The 17,196-nt window shown below is 37.6% G+C and overlaps 2 protein-coding genes across 3 annotated transcripts in view; one reads left to right on the top strand and one right to left on the bottom strand.

Moving 5' to 3' along the window:
* The window catches only part of LOC142100739 (phosphatidylinositol 3,4,5-trisphosphate 5-phosphatase 2A-like), a 101,415-nt gene extending 88,309 nt beyond the window's left edge, over nt 1–13,106 (bottom strand). For both annotated transcript variants that reach the window (XM_075184510.1, XM_075184511.1), the window contains exons 1-3: nt 13,088–13,106; nt 10,849–10,994; nt 9,569–9,632 (exon numbers count right to left, since the gene is read on the bottom strand). In XM_075184510.1, coding sequence (XP_075040611.1) covers nt 9,569–9,632; nt 10,849–10,982 — 198 coding nt within the window. In that variant the 5' untranslated portion in view covers nt 10,983–10,994; nt 13,088–13,106. The remainder of the gene's footprint in view (nt 1–9,568; nt 9,633–10,848; nt 10,995–13,087) is intronic.
* Nucleotides 13,107–15,257: 2,151 nt separating this feature from the next.
* The window catches only part of ARR3 (arrestin 3), a 61,176-nt gene continuing 59,237 nt past the window's right edge, over nt 15,258–17,196 (top strand). The window contains exon 1 of the mRNA XM_075184515.1: nt 15,258–15,375. The gene's annotated coding sequence lies outside the window, so the exon portion shown is untranslated. The remainder of the gene's footprint in view (nt 15,376–17,196) is intronic.

Raw genomic sequence — 17,196 nt, 5'->3', positions numbered from 1 at the left:
CCACAGGTTTGAGACCTTGTTTTGTATGAAGGTGTCATTTTCTGTGACATGATGTTGAGAGGTAGGTGTTTGACTGTATAGAGATCACTATATTGCAGTATACAGGTAACTGCATATACTGAGTGCCAATTTCTGAGAAGTCAGAGTGTTGGCTCCTTTAAGAAGGTGCTTGACTATGCAGGAACTGCTTTATTGCTGAATCATGATGGCTGCACTGACAATCTGTAGGTTTCTGTGAAGTCAAGTGGCTGCACTCCCCTTGCTGAGTGGCCACTGTGTTGCAGACTGTGTAGAAAACTGCTGAGTTTGTCATATGCAGACAACTGAGCTGGCAGTGTAGCAGGTCTGTTAATCAGAATATATGTGTTCCACTTGCTGACAGCCAATGTTTTACTGTTCTGTCGTCACTATAATCTTCTCTTTAGCCTGAATATAATCAGACAGACAGCATAACCACTCCTACTTTAATGTTGTTTATTCAAATAGTTAAGAATGTTATAATTCAAGTGGTAAAACATCGATGCTGTGCTAAGGGGAGAGATATACTGCACCTCTTGCTTCTAGCATGTAATATCTAAAATGGAGGCTTGTAGCTCCCATGGTGCTTTGGTGAATAAACTACAGAGGCTCTGAGAGTTCAATTTAAGTTAATACCAAGCTGACCACTAGATGGAGTTTACACAGAATGCATACATATATAAATACATAACTGCTGAAGGCATAACAATTACGCTAACTATGTATTTATTTATCAGAACAAGTGAAAGGCTTAAATGGGGTAGTACTAAAGGTCTAGGAGGTTGAACTTAGAGTTAACATTTTTGCATAGAGCACCTCTAAAATAAAATTGCATCGCCGCACATAAAGGCACACTTCTACTTTACCAGAATGTCTCAAGATTTAGATTGATTAAACGAAGGGTTATCCATTTTGACAGCCATTTGATTTGCTTACAAACACAATGCAAGAAATCATATAACAAAGGAATGTATAGTAAGGCAATGTATGTCCCTGGTGCCTCCCTTCCTGAGCACACTAAAGGTAGAATTACTTGATATACTCTATCTAGACAAAGGGGCTATCGTTCCAGACATAGAAACAGGAGTCAAAAGGTTCTACAAAAATTGGGTTTATATATAGAATCATTAGATTTAACTATACAAACCAACATCTTGAAATTACTTGAGACTACTGATTGGTTTCTAGTTCTACTTAGGCGAATTTGATAAATAGCTAACATCCCTGCGCCATGGCTCTTTCCATACTTTATCCTATACGTCCCTAGTGGGAATGACCATCCACCTTGTTGGCTTTTCGGCCAAACACCCCCCTCCTCCTGTTTAATATCACACCCTCCCTGCAAAACATTCTTGATAATTATAAATTTATGGAAAATATTTTCAAAGAGAACTATAAAGTAACAATTAAAGAAAAAAGGTGAAAACTACCTTGGATCACTTCTTATTGTTTGCTATCATTTGATTTGTGTTCTTTATTTTAGTTTTTCTTTACAAGTGATATATTTTTTGAGAATTTTATTTGAAAATTTTTCTAGATAGTTTTGTTAAACATTCCAGGGCCTTTCTTAGTTTATTATTATTATTATTATTATTATTCATTTTTATTTATAGGGCGCCACAAGGTGTCCGTAGCGCCGTACAGAGACAAACAATAGAACAGTACAAACGTAAGACAGCACGGTACAGATAACAATAAGCACTATAACTCAGGAAGCTCAAGGCACAGCTAAAGAGACAGGCTGAAAGGTGAAGGATATTTAGCACAAGCTGGAAACCCGTGCCCAATAGGGTGGGCACGGCTGACAGGTAAGAGCCACTTAGAGGTGCAGAGAAAAACAAGAGAAGACAGACGGCAGAAGGTCCAAGAAGGAGGTGGGCTGAGAGCAAAGTTAAAAGTGGTGGAAACAGGAGGAGAGAGGGCCCTGCTCAAAGGAGCTTACAGTCTAAAGGGAGGGGCAAACAAACTGAAGACGCAAGGGTGATACAGAGATAGAGTCATACAGAATGAGAAAGGAAGGGGGAAGAAGGGATGAGAGGGAGAGGTAGCCGACAAGGTGGGTAGTTAAGCAGATGACTGAGGAGCTTTCAAGAAAAGGTGGGGTTTTAATGCCCATTTGAAACTGCAGAAATTGGAGGATGTTCTGATGGAGCAAGGGAGAGTATTCCAATGGAAGGGGGCAGAGAAGCGACAACCATTGGCCGATCATAGTGGGTGGGATGGAGTATGAGTTCTATGTGAATTCTATGCGATGTGACAGCCCCTGCACAGACCACAAAGACTGTCTCCATCGCATTACCAGTGGACCATCAGGCAGCCCAAAATACAGTTTTACTGTCCGGCCCGGGGGGGCATATGCCCCCTGTTCCCCCGGCCCAGCCCGCCCCTGCATGCTTTGAGAATCATAGGGGCAGATCTATGTAAGGTACAATGTTGCCCTGGTGCAGAATTTGTAGCCAAGTAAACCATGGTTGTCTGATGCAAATGGAAACATGTTTTGCAGGCAGGGCAAACACTGCATGCTCCTGCATGCTGTACACACATACTGACCAGCTCTATTTACATTTTACACTGCATTTTACAGTTGAGTTGGGCCATCCTCACCTCATAAGTTTAAATCAGCCTGTGCATTTTACATTGTCTCCCCTACAGCACAAAATAGTATCTCAAGGTGCATCCAGTAACTGGATTTGCTCCTAACTCTAAATCAGCCCCATGGTGAGTAAATTTGAAAGACCTCCTGAGTTAGTTACATTGACGAGAGGTAAAATGCTCTGGCCTTTTGGGGACTTCGTCTCTTGCAAGCATAAAAATATTTGCAAGTACATTTTGTATCACTAATAACCACTGGGGCTACAACATTAACTGTCTGTCATGATTCTAGAGGATATAGTGGATTCACTTTTACCAGAGACCTCCGCAAGGAGGTTTGGGCTTCGCTGCTGGTGGGTTCGCAGGCCATGGACCTTTGCTTTGCCTCCAGTATCAACAGGAAGGAGGGTCTGGTCAACACAGCCTGGACTGGGACACAAATGGACTGCAGGTTGCCAAATCAGCAAATGGAAGGAGTGTCAGAGCAAGCTAGGTCTTCAGTAATCAAGAATACACAGTACCAAATGGCAGGCAGAAGAGAGGTCAGGAACAGTGCGGGCCAGAATGCACAGAAAACAGCCACAATATGAATGCTGTAGCAAAGGTATGAAGCCTAATACTCTTGCACAGGCCTGTGCACAGAAAAGGTTTAAAGGGGTAATTAATATGAAACACTTCAGATATTTACGAAGGAATATGAATCCCTAAATAAGAAATAGAGCTCTCCTTCCAAGTATATTTGAAACGTGACTTCAAAGAAACTAACGAGTCCATTGGAATTTTGAGTAAAAGGACTTTGGCTTTGTTCAATTATAATTAGAAGCCCGGCTATAGTTGTCCAATATTTGATGTAGCGGTCTGAGGTCTCTGAGGCCATTTGAGATACTAAATATGTCAGAGAGAAAGCCATTGCTAAAGACTTTAGTGGACGGGCCACGGTAAAGAGCCATGATTGCGCAAAGGATAGTTCCTGTGAAGCCAAAATTAAGCAGAACCTGGGGGACATTAGCCGAATAACAAATGGGGTATTGATTGTCCCTGAAAAGAGAGGTCCCTAGAGGAAAAATGGGATTTCTGAAGCGCCACAACATCTGCTTTGTGATTAGAAAAGGAGCTACGGGTCAACTGTCTTTTATTCAGGGAATTTAAACTCCAAAAATTTAGAGAGAGAAACTTAACCATGTCGAAAAGGGCAGGCATTGAGTGAGGTCAACGTGCCTAGGGTTGTGTCTCAAACTAAGACAGAGGGGCATTAGTTGTGTAGTCAAAAATGGAGAAGATGTCTGCTAGGGGAGGAGGACTGGGAGTAAAAGGAGAAAGGAGCCATAAAGGTGGGAGGGGAAAAAGAACTAAAATAACCCAGAAATTGAGTTAGTGCATTTGCATCGTATGGATGTAAGTGGTAAAATAGGTAACATTTGGGGAAGTGGAGCGTGCTTAATAAGCAACTGCCACCTATGTCTAAAAACAAATGAGGACAAAGATCTGCAATCTGTAAAGACTAAGGTAGACCATTGAATAGGAGCTAACTAAATAAATTGCATATAATACTATAAGCCTTGTCATTATATGTGTACTAGAAAAATGGCAAAATATAACATCAGAGACAAAACAATGTAAATAACTTATGAGTTGCATGTGATCTTATAAGTAACATATGAAAATGAACAAGACACACACAAAAAAGAATTATATAGAGAGGAGCAACTATGTACTCCAATTAGAGTCAAGCAGAGAGGAGAACAGCCTGGATCACACATCGGAGGACTGCACTCTCAAACAGGCTGTACTCCCAGCCAACCGACGTCTTGTGATATTTTGACGTATACTTCTGCAATACACATGCATACCTTTTTGAATTAATATATAGACCTGTTTACTGTTTCATTTCGTTTTTTTTATTCTATTCTAGTCCATGGTTTAACATGTGTCACATACTCCGCCTTCAACCCTACCTTTCCCTTACATTACCCCTTAACTTCCTTCATTCCCACAATCCCTTCTCACCCTCTTAACCTCCTTAACTTATTCTAACTTACATGTTTTCTCTTACTATTTTGGTATTACCCAGCCTTGTTTTATTACGGTGTTGTTCCAATTGTAAGATGCAGCGGAGTATGCTGCTGCTATATAGACAACTGTCAATAATCATCATGGTTTTCTGCACATTAAACATTTCTAACAGTTTTGACAACACCTACTATTCTCTGACATTCAAGAGCAATTTAAAATCCCTAACTTGGATCTTTTCTGATATATGTAATTAGCTAATTTTGCCGGAACAAGTCCAACCCCTTGGAAAATTCTTGATTACATATTTGAAATCCCCTGTAAACACTCTTGTCTAAAATCCCTTATAACTACTTTCTACCTAATAAAAAGGACACTAAAGCCTAAAACTCCATATTTGTTTGAGTGGGAATCGTGGCTGAGTGACATCATGCCTATCAAGGTTTGGAAACCAATGTAGGCAGCAACTGTGAAATCATTTATAAACATATTCCTCATTGAATATGGATACAAAGTACTTATGAACTGGTATTTCAACAGATTTTTCTGGTTGTGGCCAGGAAGGTGACATTCCACATATGTGGTGGACATACCTTTAATTATAGACCCTTTCAAAGACTTCTCTCTTATAAATCAAATAGCCAGTGTAATCCCAGATCCCTGGATAGCATTGCTTAAACTCAGGTCAGATGCATGTATGTAGATTAGTAATGGCTCTTACTGGAACACAATATGCTTACTTTATCCTATCTCTCTTTTCTCTCTTTCCTTTCTCTTCCCTTTTCCCTCATCCTTTACTTTAATTTTCATCATTTACTTTAATTTTCTTCTCTTTCTTTTTCATTTAGTACCTCAACTTTTGGTTTAATAAAATAAAAATTTCAGAGCAGCTAATGTGAATCTATATTAATCTCTATAATCTCTGCCTTCATATCTTTAAATTAATCATGCTTCCACCCATTGTGGGCTAAACATTTTGGTGGTTAAGTTTGCACACAATTATAACTAGACAATTCTGCATACAGCATGCAGATTCAGAGTGGTAAAAACATGTGCATTAATGTGACATCACAACAAAGACGAAGAAACTGTTGATGACTTGTTAGGGTATGCAGTTGACCGCTAGACATTCATTTGGTTGACATTGAGAAAGTCTATAACATTAGGACAACAATTCAAATGTAGACATTAGTTATTATATGGTTAGTGTTAGGGTTAGGGATATTATTGACACCCTAATAATACTGTCTACATTTGAATTGTCAAACTAATAATACTGTCTGTATTCGAATTGTAGACCTAATAATATTGTCAATGTCATTATTGTCGAATTTTCGATCCTGTCTACATTATGGTGTCGACCATATAAATGTTGATCATGTAACTGTCGAACATATGTATCACACCCCTTGCTAGGGCTATGTCATCTGATCATAAATTAGCCACATAGGTTTTATTTTTGTTTCAAGATAATCTGCTAGCGTTGTCAAACTTTCTTTTTTGTATATTCCATTTACCAGAGAAGTATCAGCCTCTTATTGACAGCTGCTTGTTAACTTCAATTGCAAGCGCCTATATAAGGGTTCTTTTTCTGTTTTTTTTTCCCTCTAACATGCATGCCTTTCTTCTTAAAAAAAAACAAAAAATTTAGAGATTATTTACAAATGTCAGACGAAGAAAGATTTGCACATTGCATTGTCAGGGGTGTTCCCTTCCCCCTCTGCAAAATGACTTGAATTATGCTTCAGATCAGAGATCATGGAGATCAGGTTTTGTCTATATTTTTAATGAGACATGACAAGAAAGGCTAGATAGCCTGGGCTGACTTACACTATAACAGGGTAACCAAAAGTATGTGGTCCTTCTGCTATAGTGAAAAGCAGAACGAGGCTGGTCATTGCAGGGCTTATACCACTATTGGGGGCTGCAAAAAGCAGAGGCTACCAGCAAAGGGATGAAAAGAGATAGGGCTTTTCCCCACCCTGTTATCTCAGTGGTCCTATAGTAATGGACACAGGGGCTCACGCAGGATTTTTAGAGAGAGAAAGAGAGCTGCTGTGCATGCGGCCGCGCATGCGCAGCAGCTCCATTTCGGCGGCACTGTATTGTACAGCAGCCGTGACGCTGTCACAGAAGCGTCCGCGGCGGTGCTGTATTGTAGTTTAGCCCCTGTTCTTCACGGAGGAGAGGGGTTTATGGAGAACCAGAAAACCCCCCTGCGTGTGCCCCTGGGAGAGGGGTCTGTAAGACCCCGCTTATTGTATATATACAAGAGTAAAAAAATTCTAACACACAATTTTCAAATTCACTTTAATTTAATAACTATCTCAAATCATCATTTTCCAATTAAAAAAAAAAAAAAAGTTTTCTTTGTTGACCTGTCAAAACTGAAATTCTAAAAAGAAAAAGAAAAAAGAAAAACCATTCCCCATAAAACAACCCATCCACACATTATGAGTAATGGATGCAAAATGTGATTGGCTGAAGGAGAGGGAGCATCTTGGTTAACACCGGCTATAGTAATTTCATGTCTGTCAGTTGTAGTGAGCAGATGGGTTCTATTTCCATATGTTTTTGACAAAAGAATGGCAATATTATTTTCTTATTCAATAGAGTAGTTTTGGGGAACTGTGTATTCAATAAAAAAAAATTGTAAAACGGTGTGTGTGTGTGTTTATTTATTTTTGATTCTTTTAAGATAAGGGGCATGAGTCTTAACGACCACGTCATTTATACTGTGGCCACTAGGATGGCAAAGTTGCAAGTCCAGGGGTCCTAATCTTGTTAATAATAACTGTGGCCCCAACAGCCCAAGGAAGAAGAGAAGAATGCCAGAGTAACGATTGGAAGGAGAGGAACACTGTTTTTGTACACCTATCCCATAGAGGTACCAGACCTACAAGGACCAGCCTGGGGCTCAATTTAACTATAGCAAAGGTACCCGATGCTTGCATTCTACCTGTTTTAGTGGAAACCAGAACAGGTTGCAGGGGCTGTCTTCCACTATAGCATGGGGACTCCACACTCATTGTGTAAGTGCTGCCGTGAAAACTAGCCCAGGCATTCTTAGCCTGAGACTGTATTCTATTAAAGTAGTGTGACCCCCACACATGTGGTCTATCTTTCATAGTGGAAATCATCCTAGGATGTCTAGCGCTGGTTGAAGATTGGGGAGGAGGACATCCTTCATTTTTAATTTATTTATTTTTACAAATGGAACTACATATGAGGACTGTTTTATTACATGCGGCAAGTAAGCCTGCAAATGCCCTTCTCTGATGATTGGGTTCCATTTAATGTATATAGCTTTGCCAGGGAAGAAAATTTCTTGGTGCACTTTAAGGGAAGCAATAAAAAGTTTCACACTCCCACTAAAGTGATACATGTAATATAAATAGTCCTAATGCCACCTCACTCTTTAGGGAAAGCTAAATCATGCAACATTTTAGTACATGTATAAATTTATTGCTGGAAATGATGGTAAAGAGAGTATAGGTTGCACTTTGATGTGACAGCCTCCTTAAGTTCTCACCTCTAGTCTTCACATCAAGGCACACTTTCAGTTTGGTGAGACTGCGCCTGTTCACGGACAGGGGTCGCACACGTAGGTATGCGCGGGCAGACCATCAAGGAGCATTAGTACAAGACCAAGGTGCTCTGCGGTACACATTGGGTGTGCATAAATGGCTTCTCTGATGTAAGAATCAGGGATAATGTAGCATTATCTCATTTAATATTACATCAAATTGAACATATGGTCCCATTTTCACACGGTCTCTATGGTGATTACACAATTGTACCAAAATATTTAAATATATGATTTTGGTAGAAAGCAAAAGTATACATTGAAAACTTATTGGCTGCATACATGGGTATTTTCCTTTCCATCTTTGATGCATCTCAGAAGGTAGTAGGAAAATGATTATTAGTGATAAAAAAGATGAGTAGGCTTGTAGCCATGAGCATTAGCACTATACGCTGTATAGTAAGATACATGCCTCCAGGTTGCATCTGCTGATGCCTTTTATATTGCCAGGTTATACTTGGCTGTGAAGAGTTAATGTTTTCTGAAACTTCCATAAGAAGTTTCGGAAGGAATATATATTGTAATGAATTGTCTACCTCCACAAACATGTGGTTATGTGATAAATCTACTTTATGCTAGGCTAAATAACACCTCTCTGTGCTGTGGCTGTGAAAAGGAAACCAAATTATGCAATGTATGCAGAACCAAAGGTAGTAAAGAAAGGGCGAGAAATAGTTCAGAGATAGAGAAAGCTAAATTGGTATTTGTATATGTGAATACTCAACTTAATGCTGACATTAGATTATTTCATTACATTATTTCCAAAAGGCTTACAACTGTATTTTCACCTCAAATACATTGATTTTAGATTATTTATTAGTATAAGGCTGAGAGCCTTGAGAGCCTAATATTTTGAGTGTTTATGGAGCCTTAAAATACATAAATGGTTTAAACAGTTTTTAAAACATAGCCATATACTAATGCTAGTCACGCTAGTAATATCACTAAATAATTTTTTTATTAGCTAAGAACAATGCTAATAATAGCTGTAATTTGAACTCACTATCTTCCAGGGATTTATGCAAATTGGTGCAAACAATGATGGTATAGAAATCATGCAGATGATCGTTTTCATTTTCTAAACAAGAAAAATGACAGCTGCAATCTGGTTGCTATTGGCACCAGCACATTTTCCTTTCCAACTGTTTTCAGAAATATCCCATAGTGATGTATATAATGTAATGCAACACTGAGTGCTGAGTTTGTGAGATCCCTAAGTGGGATCTAACTGCACTACAAAAATAGTTTTTTTAAGTACTAAAGGTATTTATGTCTAAAATTTAAAAACACATACACACAACTTCATATGCACCTTTACCCATAATTTATCAATATACAAGTTACTTTGTCTTCAGTGCACACCTGAACTGAAAGTAATCCATTCTCATCTGGTAAGACACGGTATGAATGCACCTGATGTTGGTACCTGTGAAAAGACAGTAAAACCTTGAAACATTGATGCTTGTGCATGTTATTAGAAGCTCTTAAATAGATAGCAAGTTGCATTTTAGATTTCTTGGCTCTTATAGGATACAAAATATACAGGGAAGTAGTTTTTCTCACCTGATACGGACCATTATATTTTTCAAGTATACAATAATATTGTGTAGGCAAGTAATTTTGTGTCACAGTGCTGTTCATTTAAAAAAATAGCAGCACACATGCCCACTGTAAGGAGGGGTGACGGAACTCATTGTACTACATGAAAAGCAATTGATGCAAAGCTTTTACCTAAGCATAACCTTTCATATAAGCTGTGTCATAAAGTGAATTAAAAGGCCTTTGCTGTTATAAATGCAGACTAATATACTTTCATGCATTTTGTCTGACACCCCCACACATATGTCATAAATATAATGTATTACGGAAATAATATGTGGTTATAAAAAAAAACACTGACGTCAATCAAATTTTCTCCACTATGTAAGCATGGAACCACTCCTCAAACACTCACATGCCCTCTTCTGCTCATACACAACACCTTCACACCATTGGAAGCCATCACAATACATGCCCAAAACATTATGCAAGGCATACATTTAGGAGGTAGTTGTACTATGGATGAATTCCCAGTAAAGACCCTGCCAGGGTGTAAATCACATGCTTTGTCCTACAGTGTTGTCTTCTAGATAACTCTTCCTCTTGTTAGCTCGGCTAATGCTAGTCACATATATGCAGCCATGGTCATCAATGTGTGGCCAGACAAACTATTGTTCAGAATGATCACAATCCTATCCAGTCAGATATGACCCCTGGAGGGGTATTATTGGGCAATCTGAGAGCAGAAACACACTTGGTGTAGAGATATTTAGACCTATTATGAACAACTGAATCTGCCCTATTTGAGTCTACAAGTATTCAGACATATGGACCACAGATCCAAACAGGCTAGACAAGTGAGTTCATACATATGATATGTTCCTATGATACCATATATAGTGTGTTGTTAACATATATATCACAAATATCGCGGATTACTCTTGGGTTGCTAAGCGAACGTTAAGATAAAGAATCTGGGTTGTATAGTACATATAAGCTTCCAAGGTAGATGAAGCGTGAGGTCTGACATCCACATTGCTGCAACAACAAGATGCATAAGGAAACTATTATATAGATCCTATAGCAAGCAGTTGATCACTCACATAAGGCAGATTGCAAACGCCCCATGCAGAGACTCGCTCTGACGCACAAGGAAGGCTCCATCCCTCCCATCATGGATCAATAGCTGTTCTGCACATGCTTGGTTTAATTCAGCATGGTACCAACAATCGCACATGTTCTTCAACTTCTTAAAGAAAAAAATACACTTTATTAATTATCTGTAAAAGCATACTAATTGACATTTAGCTGTCAATACAATTATTATATGTACAATTAAGGGCACTAATCCTAAATGAAACAATAAAACACCTGGGGGTAAATGTATTAAGCTCCGGGTTCTTCAACATCCGCGAATTCGGCGTCTTCAGCGCTTAAATTTAAAGCGGCGCTGCCTTGTAAAGGGAAACTTCCCTTTACAAGGCAGCGCCGCTTTAAATTTAAGCGCTGAAGACGCCGAACTCGCGGGTGTTGAAGAACCCGGAGCTTAATACATTTACCCCCTAATCTCCTGCACACCACTACTTTGCACTCTATCCTAAGGCTGTGTACATGTGTATGTGTTGTCTGTATTAGCGATCATGTGACATGACTGCAGAAAACCCATTGATTATTATCTGCCAATAAAAAGGGAGTGTCATACTGTATTAGTTGAAAACTCTTAGTGCACACATTTGTATTCTGAAATTACCTTGGCTGTCTTGCTATAAAATTGTTAAACCAGTTACTTCTTTTACGTGACAAGGTATCTTCTATTATGGTTTCCAATAATTGTAGTCATTGGTGCAGAAATACAATACTCAGTTATTTCCACTTATTATAGAGATATCAAATAATTGTACATTAAAGAAGGAACAAACTAAAAAAATATAATTTCTATGTATTTCCAAGTATTGTAAAAAATTCCAAATTTGCATGTTATTATTTTTGTTAATTGATTCTACATTTTACAGCTGTATGGCATCTGCATATAACCTGATTAATTTATATTTCATGTAAATCATTGGTGCAAAAACTTCTTTTTGTAGCTGCAACCCCAATTGTCAGTCTGTTCTGAGATACCAAATGACAGTGTGCCATTATTCTGGGACCCCAAAAAAATTTAATTTCCAAGTGAACATAATATATATCTGTTGATTGGGGAACAAGAAAAACAGATTCTAGGACCCTATTCTGGGTATCGACCCATTGGTTACACACCTGTGATCTAATTGACACTTTTGTATTACATACCTAATATTACAATACATGAGCCATATCAGTGGCCACATTAGTTCATGTTTTTATTATGTACGTACAAAATCATTGTCTTTTTCCACCTACTTTAACAAACGGAAATTCCCAAATCTTATATGATGGTGATATTGTAAATATTTGGTGTCATTTTGATTTTTTTGGTGCCTGTATGTAAGGTTTTCTTGATAGCTGTAGTATACTGCTACAAACACTGTAATCAAGGTTTCATGCAGATGAATGTACTACAATTTTCCATTTTTACTTTGCCGCATAGGTACACACAAGATTATTAGGGGCAAATAAGGCCAACAAATCAATGGCTAAATGATTATATTCATTCATGTTTAGTGATACCTGCACTTTATCAGTGTTACAAAAATTGGCGAGGGTTAGGGTGGACTTCTAAATTATTTTTTCCATTTTTTTTTCCGTTTAAAACTAAGGAGAGCATATGGATTCACAGACCTAAGGGTTAATTTTAGGGAAGTTCATAAGGAACATTTGGCCTGGGTCCCTGCTTCAGCCCCCATGACAAGGAATTTCTTAGATATAATTTTTGCATTGTACTCAAAAAATACTAATGACTTTTTATTATCTATTTATTATTTATTTATTCTTTGTAAAGATGACCCTGCATGAAAGAACTGCTTCCAGATCATTTCTGTAAGACTACTGAGATATGTCCTGGTGAAAAAAAAAATAGTTTGGCTAGACAAAGAAATTTAAAAAAAATATTCCCAGAAGTAAGTGAACAAAAGTGGTAATATCTAGTAAAGAATGCAATTCGCAATGTATATTAATTCTCTATTGAAAAATGAGTAGCGACAGATTTGGAATCTATAAGCTTTTCGTTATACCAAAAACACACGTCAGTAAGTATGCAGCTCTAGGTGTGCCGCACCAGTGCTGAATGTGTGCACCTGCGGTGAACAACTGGAAGTGCATAGAACATGCACATTTGTGTAATTGTGTCTATATGTAAATCAGTGAGCAATGTGCAAATAACAGCATTTAAAATAAGGCTGGAGAGTTTGGAAATGTGCTCACCTGCTGCTGTGTTGCTTTATTGCTGTGAAGTAAATGCTAATCTCCCCCACTGCTGTAGAGCATTAAGGAGGACTAAGTAGGAAGGAAACCATGAGCTGTCTCATAACCCACAAAACTGCGGCTTTAGCACAAGCATGAAGCCTCAGCAGTTCACTACCTCTATGAAGAGGCAGACACAAAATGAGGTGCGAGGCAGAGGCAGCAGGAGAAAAGTCTGAAGGACTATCATATTTAGAGGAGGCACAGTACAAACACTCAACAGCACATATAATTATAGCCCTTGCCCTTCCTCAAAAGCACAATAAGGGAAGGTTGTGAACCAAGAATCATGCATTGTCATAATTGAACCAGGTTTTCATTCTCTATTCCTGGCTTCCGCTCATATTAATAATATTAATAATTATGTGTTATAAACAAAGAGCTCAAGTATAATCAAAGAATGGGATGCAGAGAAAAATGTTTCTGTACGGTTACCAAGCAAGGAAGACAATTACAGTACGCAGTGACATACATAATATTTATGTGCACTAAAAATAGGTCATGTTGTTTCCTATAAATAAAGTCTTAAGTGACATAAATTTCAGATCGTGTATCACATATCCGAACAATTTTGTACACTGGGGATCATATATGGAGACAACAGTAGAAAAGATTCATAATAAAATATAATGCCTACAGAATATTCTTTGATTGTATGTGTATCTTTATAATAGTAATGTCCACGTTCTTCATGAGGGGTGTTGCATTCATGTTATAAACAGCATAGTTGCTGACCAAATCTCCCCAAAGTCATGTCATATAACAAGTTTCAAGTAACAGCTCAGGAAAGTTAGGTAAAAAAAGGAGAAACAATACCAGCCCATCAGTTGGACATAACTGCTCAGAATTCAGGTTTATTTGATAGTGTTTCTATAGCATTGTAATACTGGGACTGCAATAGACTATTAGTAGAGTTTAAGAGATAATTCTAAAAATAATCAATAGACCAGTTAACCTTTTTCTTTTAACACCCAAATTATTTCTCAGTCTGCTTCCTAATCCATGATTGAGGTTTTAATTTATAAGATTTTTAATTTGAAAAACTTTCAAATTAAGTAAACTAAAAAACATTAAAAATATAGGGTTAGGAGTACATCTAACTAGAAGGTACAATTTTGCACCCTGGCAAAACCCTGTTTTACAGCAAAGGAGGCAAATTGAAAATGTGAAGACAGATTTAAAGTTGGTTGTGGGTGCGTCCTAGCGATCTCTAAATATCAGTGTATAAATAAAATTGCATAGTAATTTTGTGTAAAAGCAATAAGCTTCTTCCTGTATATAAAAAATGTAAATTTGCACCATTTCTCTAGATTTGTTCTAACTTTAAATGATGGCCATAATGATTAGGACATTATGTAATTGAACTAAATAATACACATTATCACAATCAAATTGTTAAACAATCAGATGAGAACATGATTTATAATTAGCTTCATTTACAGAACACAAGAGGTGTGCAAAGAGAAGACAGCATGATGACCCGAGTAACCCTTGCACTGGAAGATAATTAAATAGGACTGTATATGTAGGGCCTGAAGCATTAAGGAAAGTAAAGCAAAAAAGGGAGTAAATGTTCTCTGGGACAAACCATGTTACAATGCAAGGGGTGCAAATTAGTTTATTATTTTGCATATAAGTTAGATACTGGGTGTTTTTTTCATCTAGCACACAAATAATTGATAGCTTGATCTTTACACTGAAATTTAAAGTTGATCTAGAAGTTGCACTACCCCAAGTATAAATCTGTCCCCACATTTTAAATTTACCTCCCCCTCCACTGCATTATGGTTTTGCCCAGGTGCAAAGTTACTCCTTTTTATGCTTTGCTCTCCTTAATGAATCAGGCTCATTACATAATGTTTGGATTGCTGAGTAGTGCATATATATAATATGTTCGCACATATCATCTATATCTGCTAACCTCTGCCATGCTTCCTTTGAGACAACATGATTCCTGATAGGTGATGCTGAGATAAGCTCACCTCTTGAACTAGAAGTCACATCTAGTTTCAACCCTCCCTCACCCTGTAATCTCCCCAAGCCTTTTAACTAAGCTTGTTCAGAAATATATTTATAAGTCACTGTCACTGCTTACTACACTTCATAGGATTCCTCAGCTAATAGGATTGTGGAACCCCCTCCCAGGCTCTGAGATTGGGGATCAGAAGGATATAAAAGGCAGGGACTCAGGACATGAAAAGCTGACTGCATACAGGAAACCCTTAAACACACTATCAAACTGAAATCAGGTAACAATTGCAGATTAATCTATATGTTTGTGTTTTCAGCTGTGAATGTATATGTATTTATGTCTGTTTATATCTAAGCACATTTTTATAGATTTAAACATGTATTTGTATGTGTGAATTATAAGTATCAGATGCACTGTTTGGATTTTGCTCCGTATTGCAATATTAACACTGGAAACGTATGAAGAGTGGATGCTATGACAACTGTTAGTCACTTTGATCAAATCTATAAAGGTGAATCAAATAGCAGCAAAATGTTGAATCATTGCAACCATTGATAAATGCAGGAAATGTGGATTTCAAAATGATACTATTTGCTAAGTGAATAGGTTTTTGCCAGAGATACAAGATACAAGGTTTTTGAGGTTGAAAATAAATAAATCTACAAAGCCCAAGCATTTCTTTATACAACTCCTTCTGTTGATCCAAATGAAGATGAAAACCCCATTGAAGACCATACTAGTTTTTCCACTTGCTGGGATTTTTTTCCCGACCACTATCATCATCATTTAATTATATAGCGCAACTAATTCCGCAGGGCTATACAGAGAATATTTGTCATTCACATCAGTCCTGACCCCATTGGAGCTTATAGTCTGAATTCCTTCACACACAGACAAGTGTTAATTTTGTCAGCAGCCAATTAACCTAGTAGTATGTTTTTAGAGTGTGGGAGGAAACCGGAGCACCCGGAGGAAACACACACAAACACGGGGAGAACATGTAACTCCACACAGATAAGGCCCTGGTCGGGAATCGAACGCATGAACCCAGGTGTAGTTTCACAACACCTGGAGAGCCACAGGTTGCCCAATCCTGCCCTAGAATGTCCCCAACTTTTCAGGGTCCTGAGCACAGCCATAAAAAAAGCTTGATTGCAAACAGCAATGAAGGACTATGCACACAGTGATACTTCCATTACACAGATATAGTTTAGGTCTCCATGTAGCTGGCAGTGACTTTTATTAAGTAAATTGTAAAGCAGGACCTACAGATCATGTTTATTGATAATTACAGGCTCAAATTATAGTAATCACAGTCAAATTGCAATATGTATGATTATGAATGTGTAATGGCAATTAAGAGAAGTTGTCTCACAATGAGGTGATCTCTTGGCTGAAAGAAACATATTAGTGCTTGATTATTATATTATTATACTACTATATTATTGGACCCAATATGATTTATTGTGGGTAAGAGATCTTTCCCCTATTATAAAAACTATCTCCACATGATACTCTAAGGTAGACAAGAATGACATTTTGAAAACTATTTTGCAAAATAATCACCTCATTTTGCTGGCCAAATTTGGCCTTAATTGTTCCCATCCACACCACACAGCAGAATGAACTGACTATGACTGATTTTAAAATCAGAGCATCCTAAAAGGTAATAGTATAGAGTAAAAATCTCAATTTCAAGCTTGTGTCCTTGTCATAAAATGATCACTATAATGATATTGACATGGTATTTTATTTGTATAGTGCGTATAATGACATTATCCTTTCCCACTCCAGATACAGATTAGTATAAATTAGCGCACAAGCCAAATTTGTTTCTGTTTCTCAAGTTTGTCGAAAAAAACTGTTGTAGAAGAAAAATTTTGAGTGACACAAAAAAATAAGAAGGTAGTCATTTTGTTTGTCAATCTATTCTTAAGCATGGAATTGTAATTCACTGCCTCAGTCCCACGACTATGATTGATTGAGATATAAAATGATTCATCACATATTGCTAGAAGTGTCAAAATGTGCTGAAAGGTCATTTAGTTAAATAGTTGCCTGTATGTCTTGTGTACGATGGAAAACTTACAAAATATTT

Source organism: Mixophyes fleayi, chromosome 9 (assembly GCF_038048845.1).
Source record: "Mixophyes fleayi isolate aMixFle1 chromosome 9, aMixFle1.hap1, whole genome shotgun sequence".
NCBI lineage: Eukaryota > Metazoa > Chordata > Amphibia > Anura > Limnodynastidae > Mixophyes > Mixophyes fleayi.
Note: the sequence above shows the minus strand (reverse complement) of the source record. Positions and strands in the feature narration are given on the sequence as shown.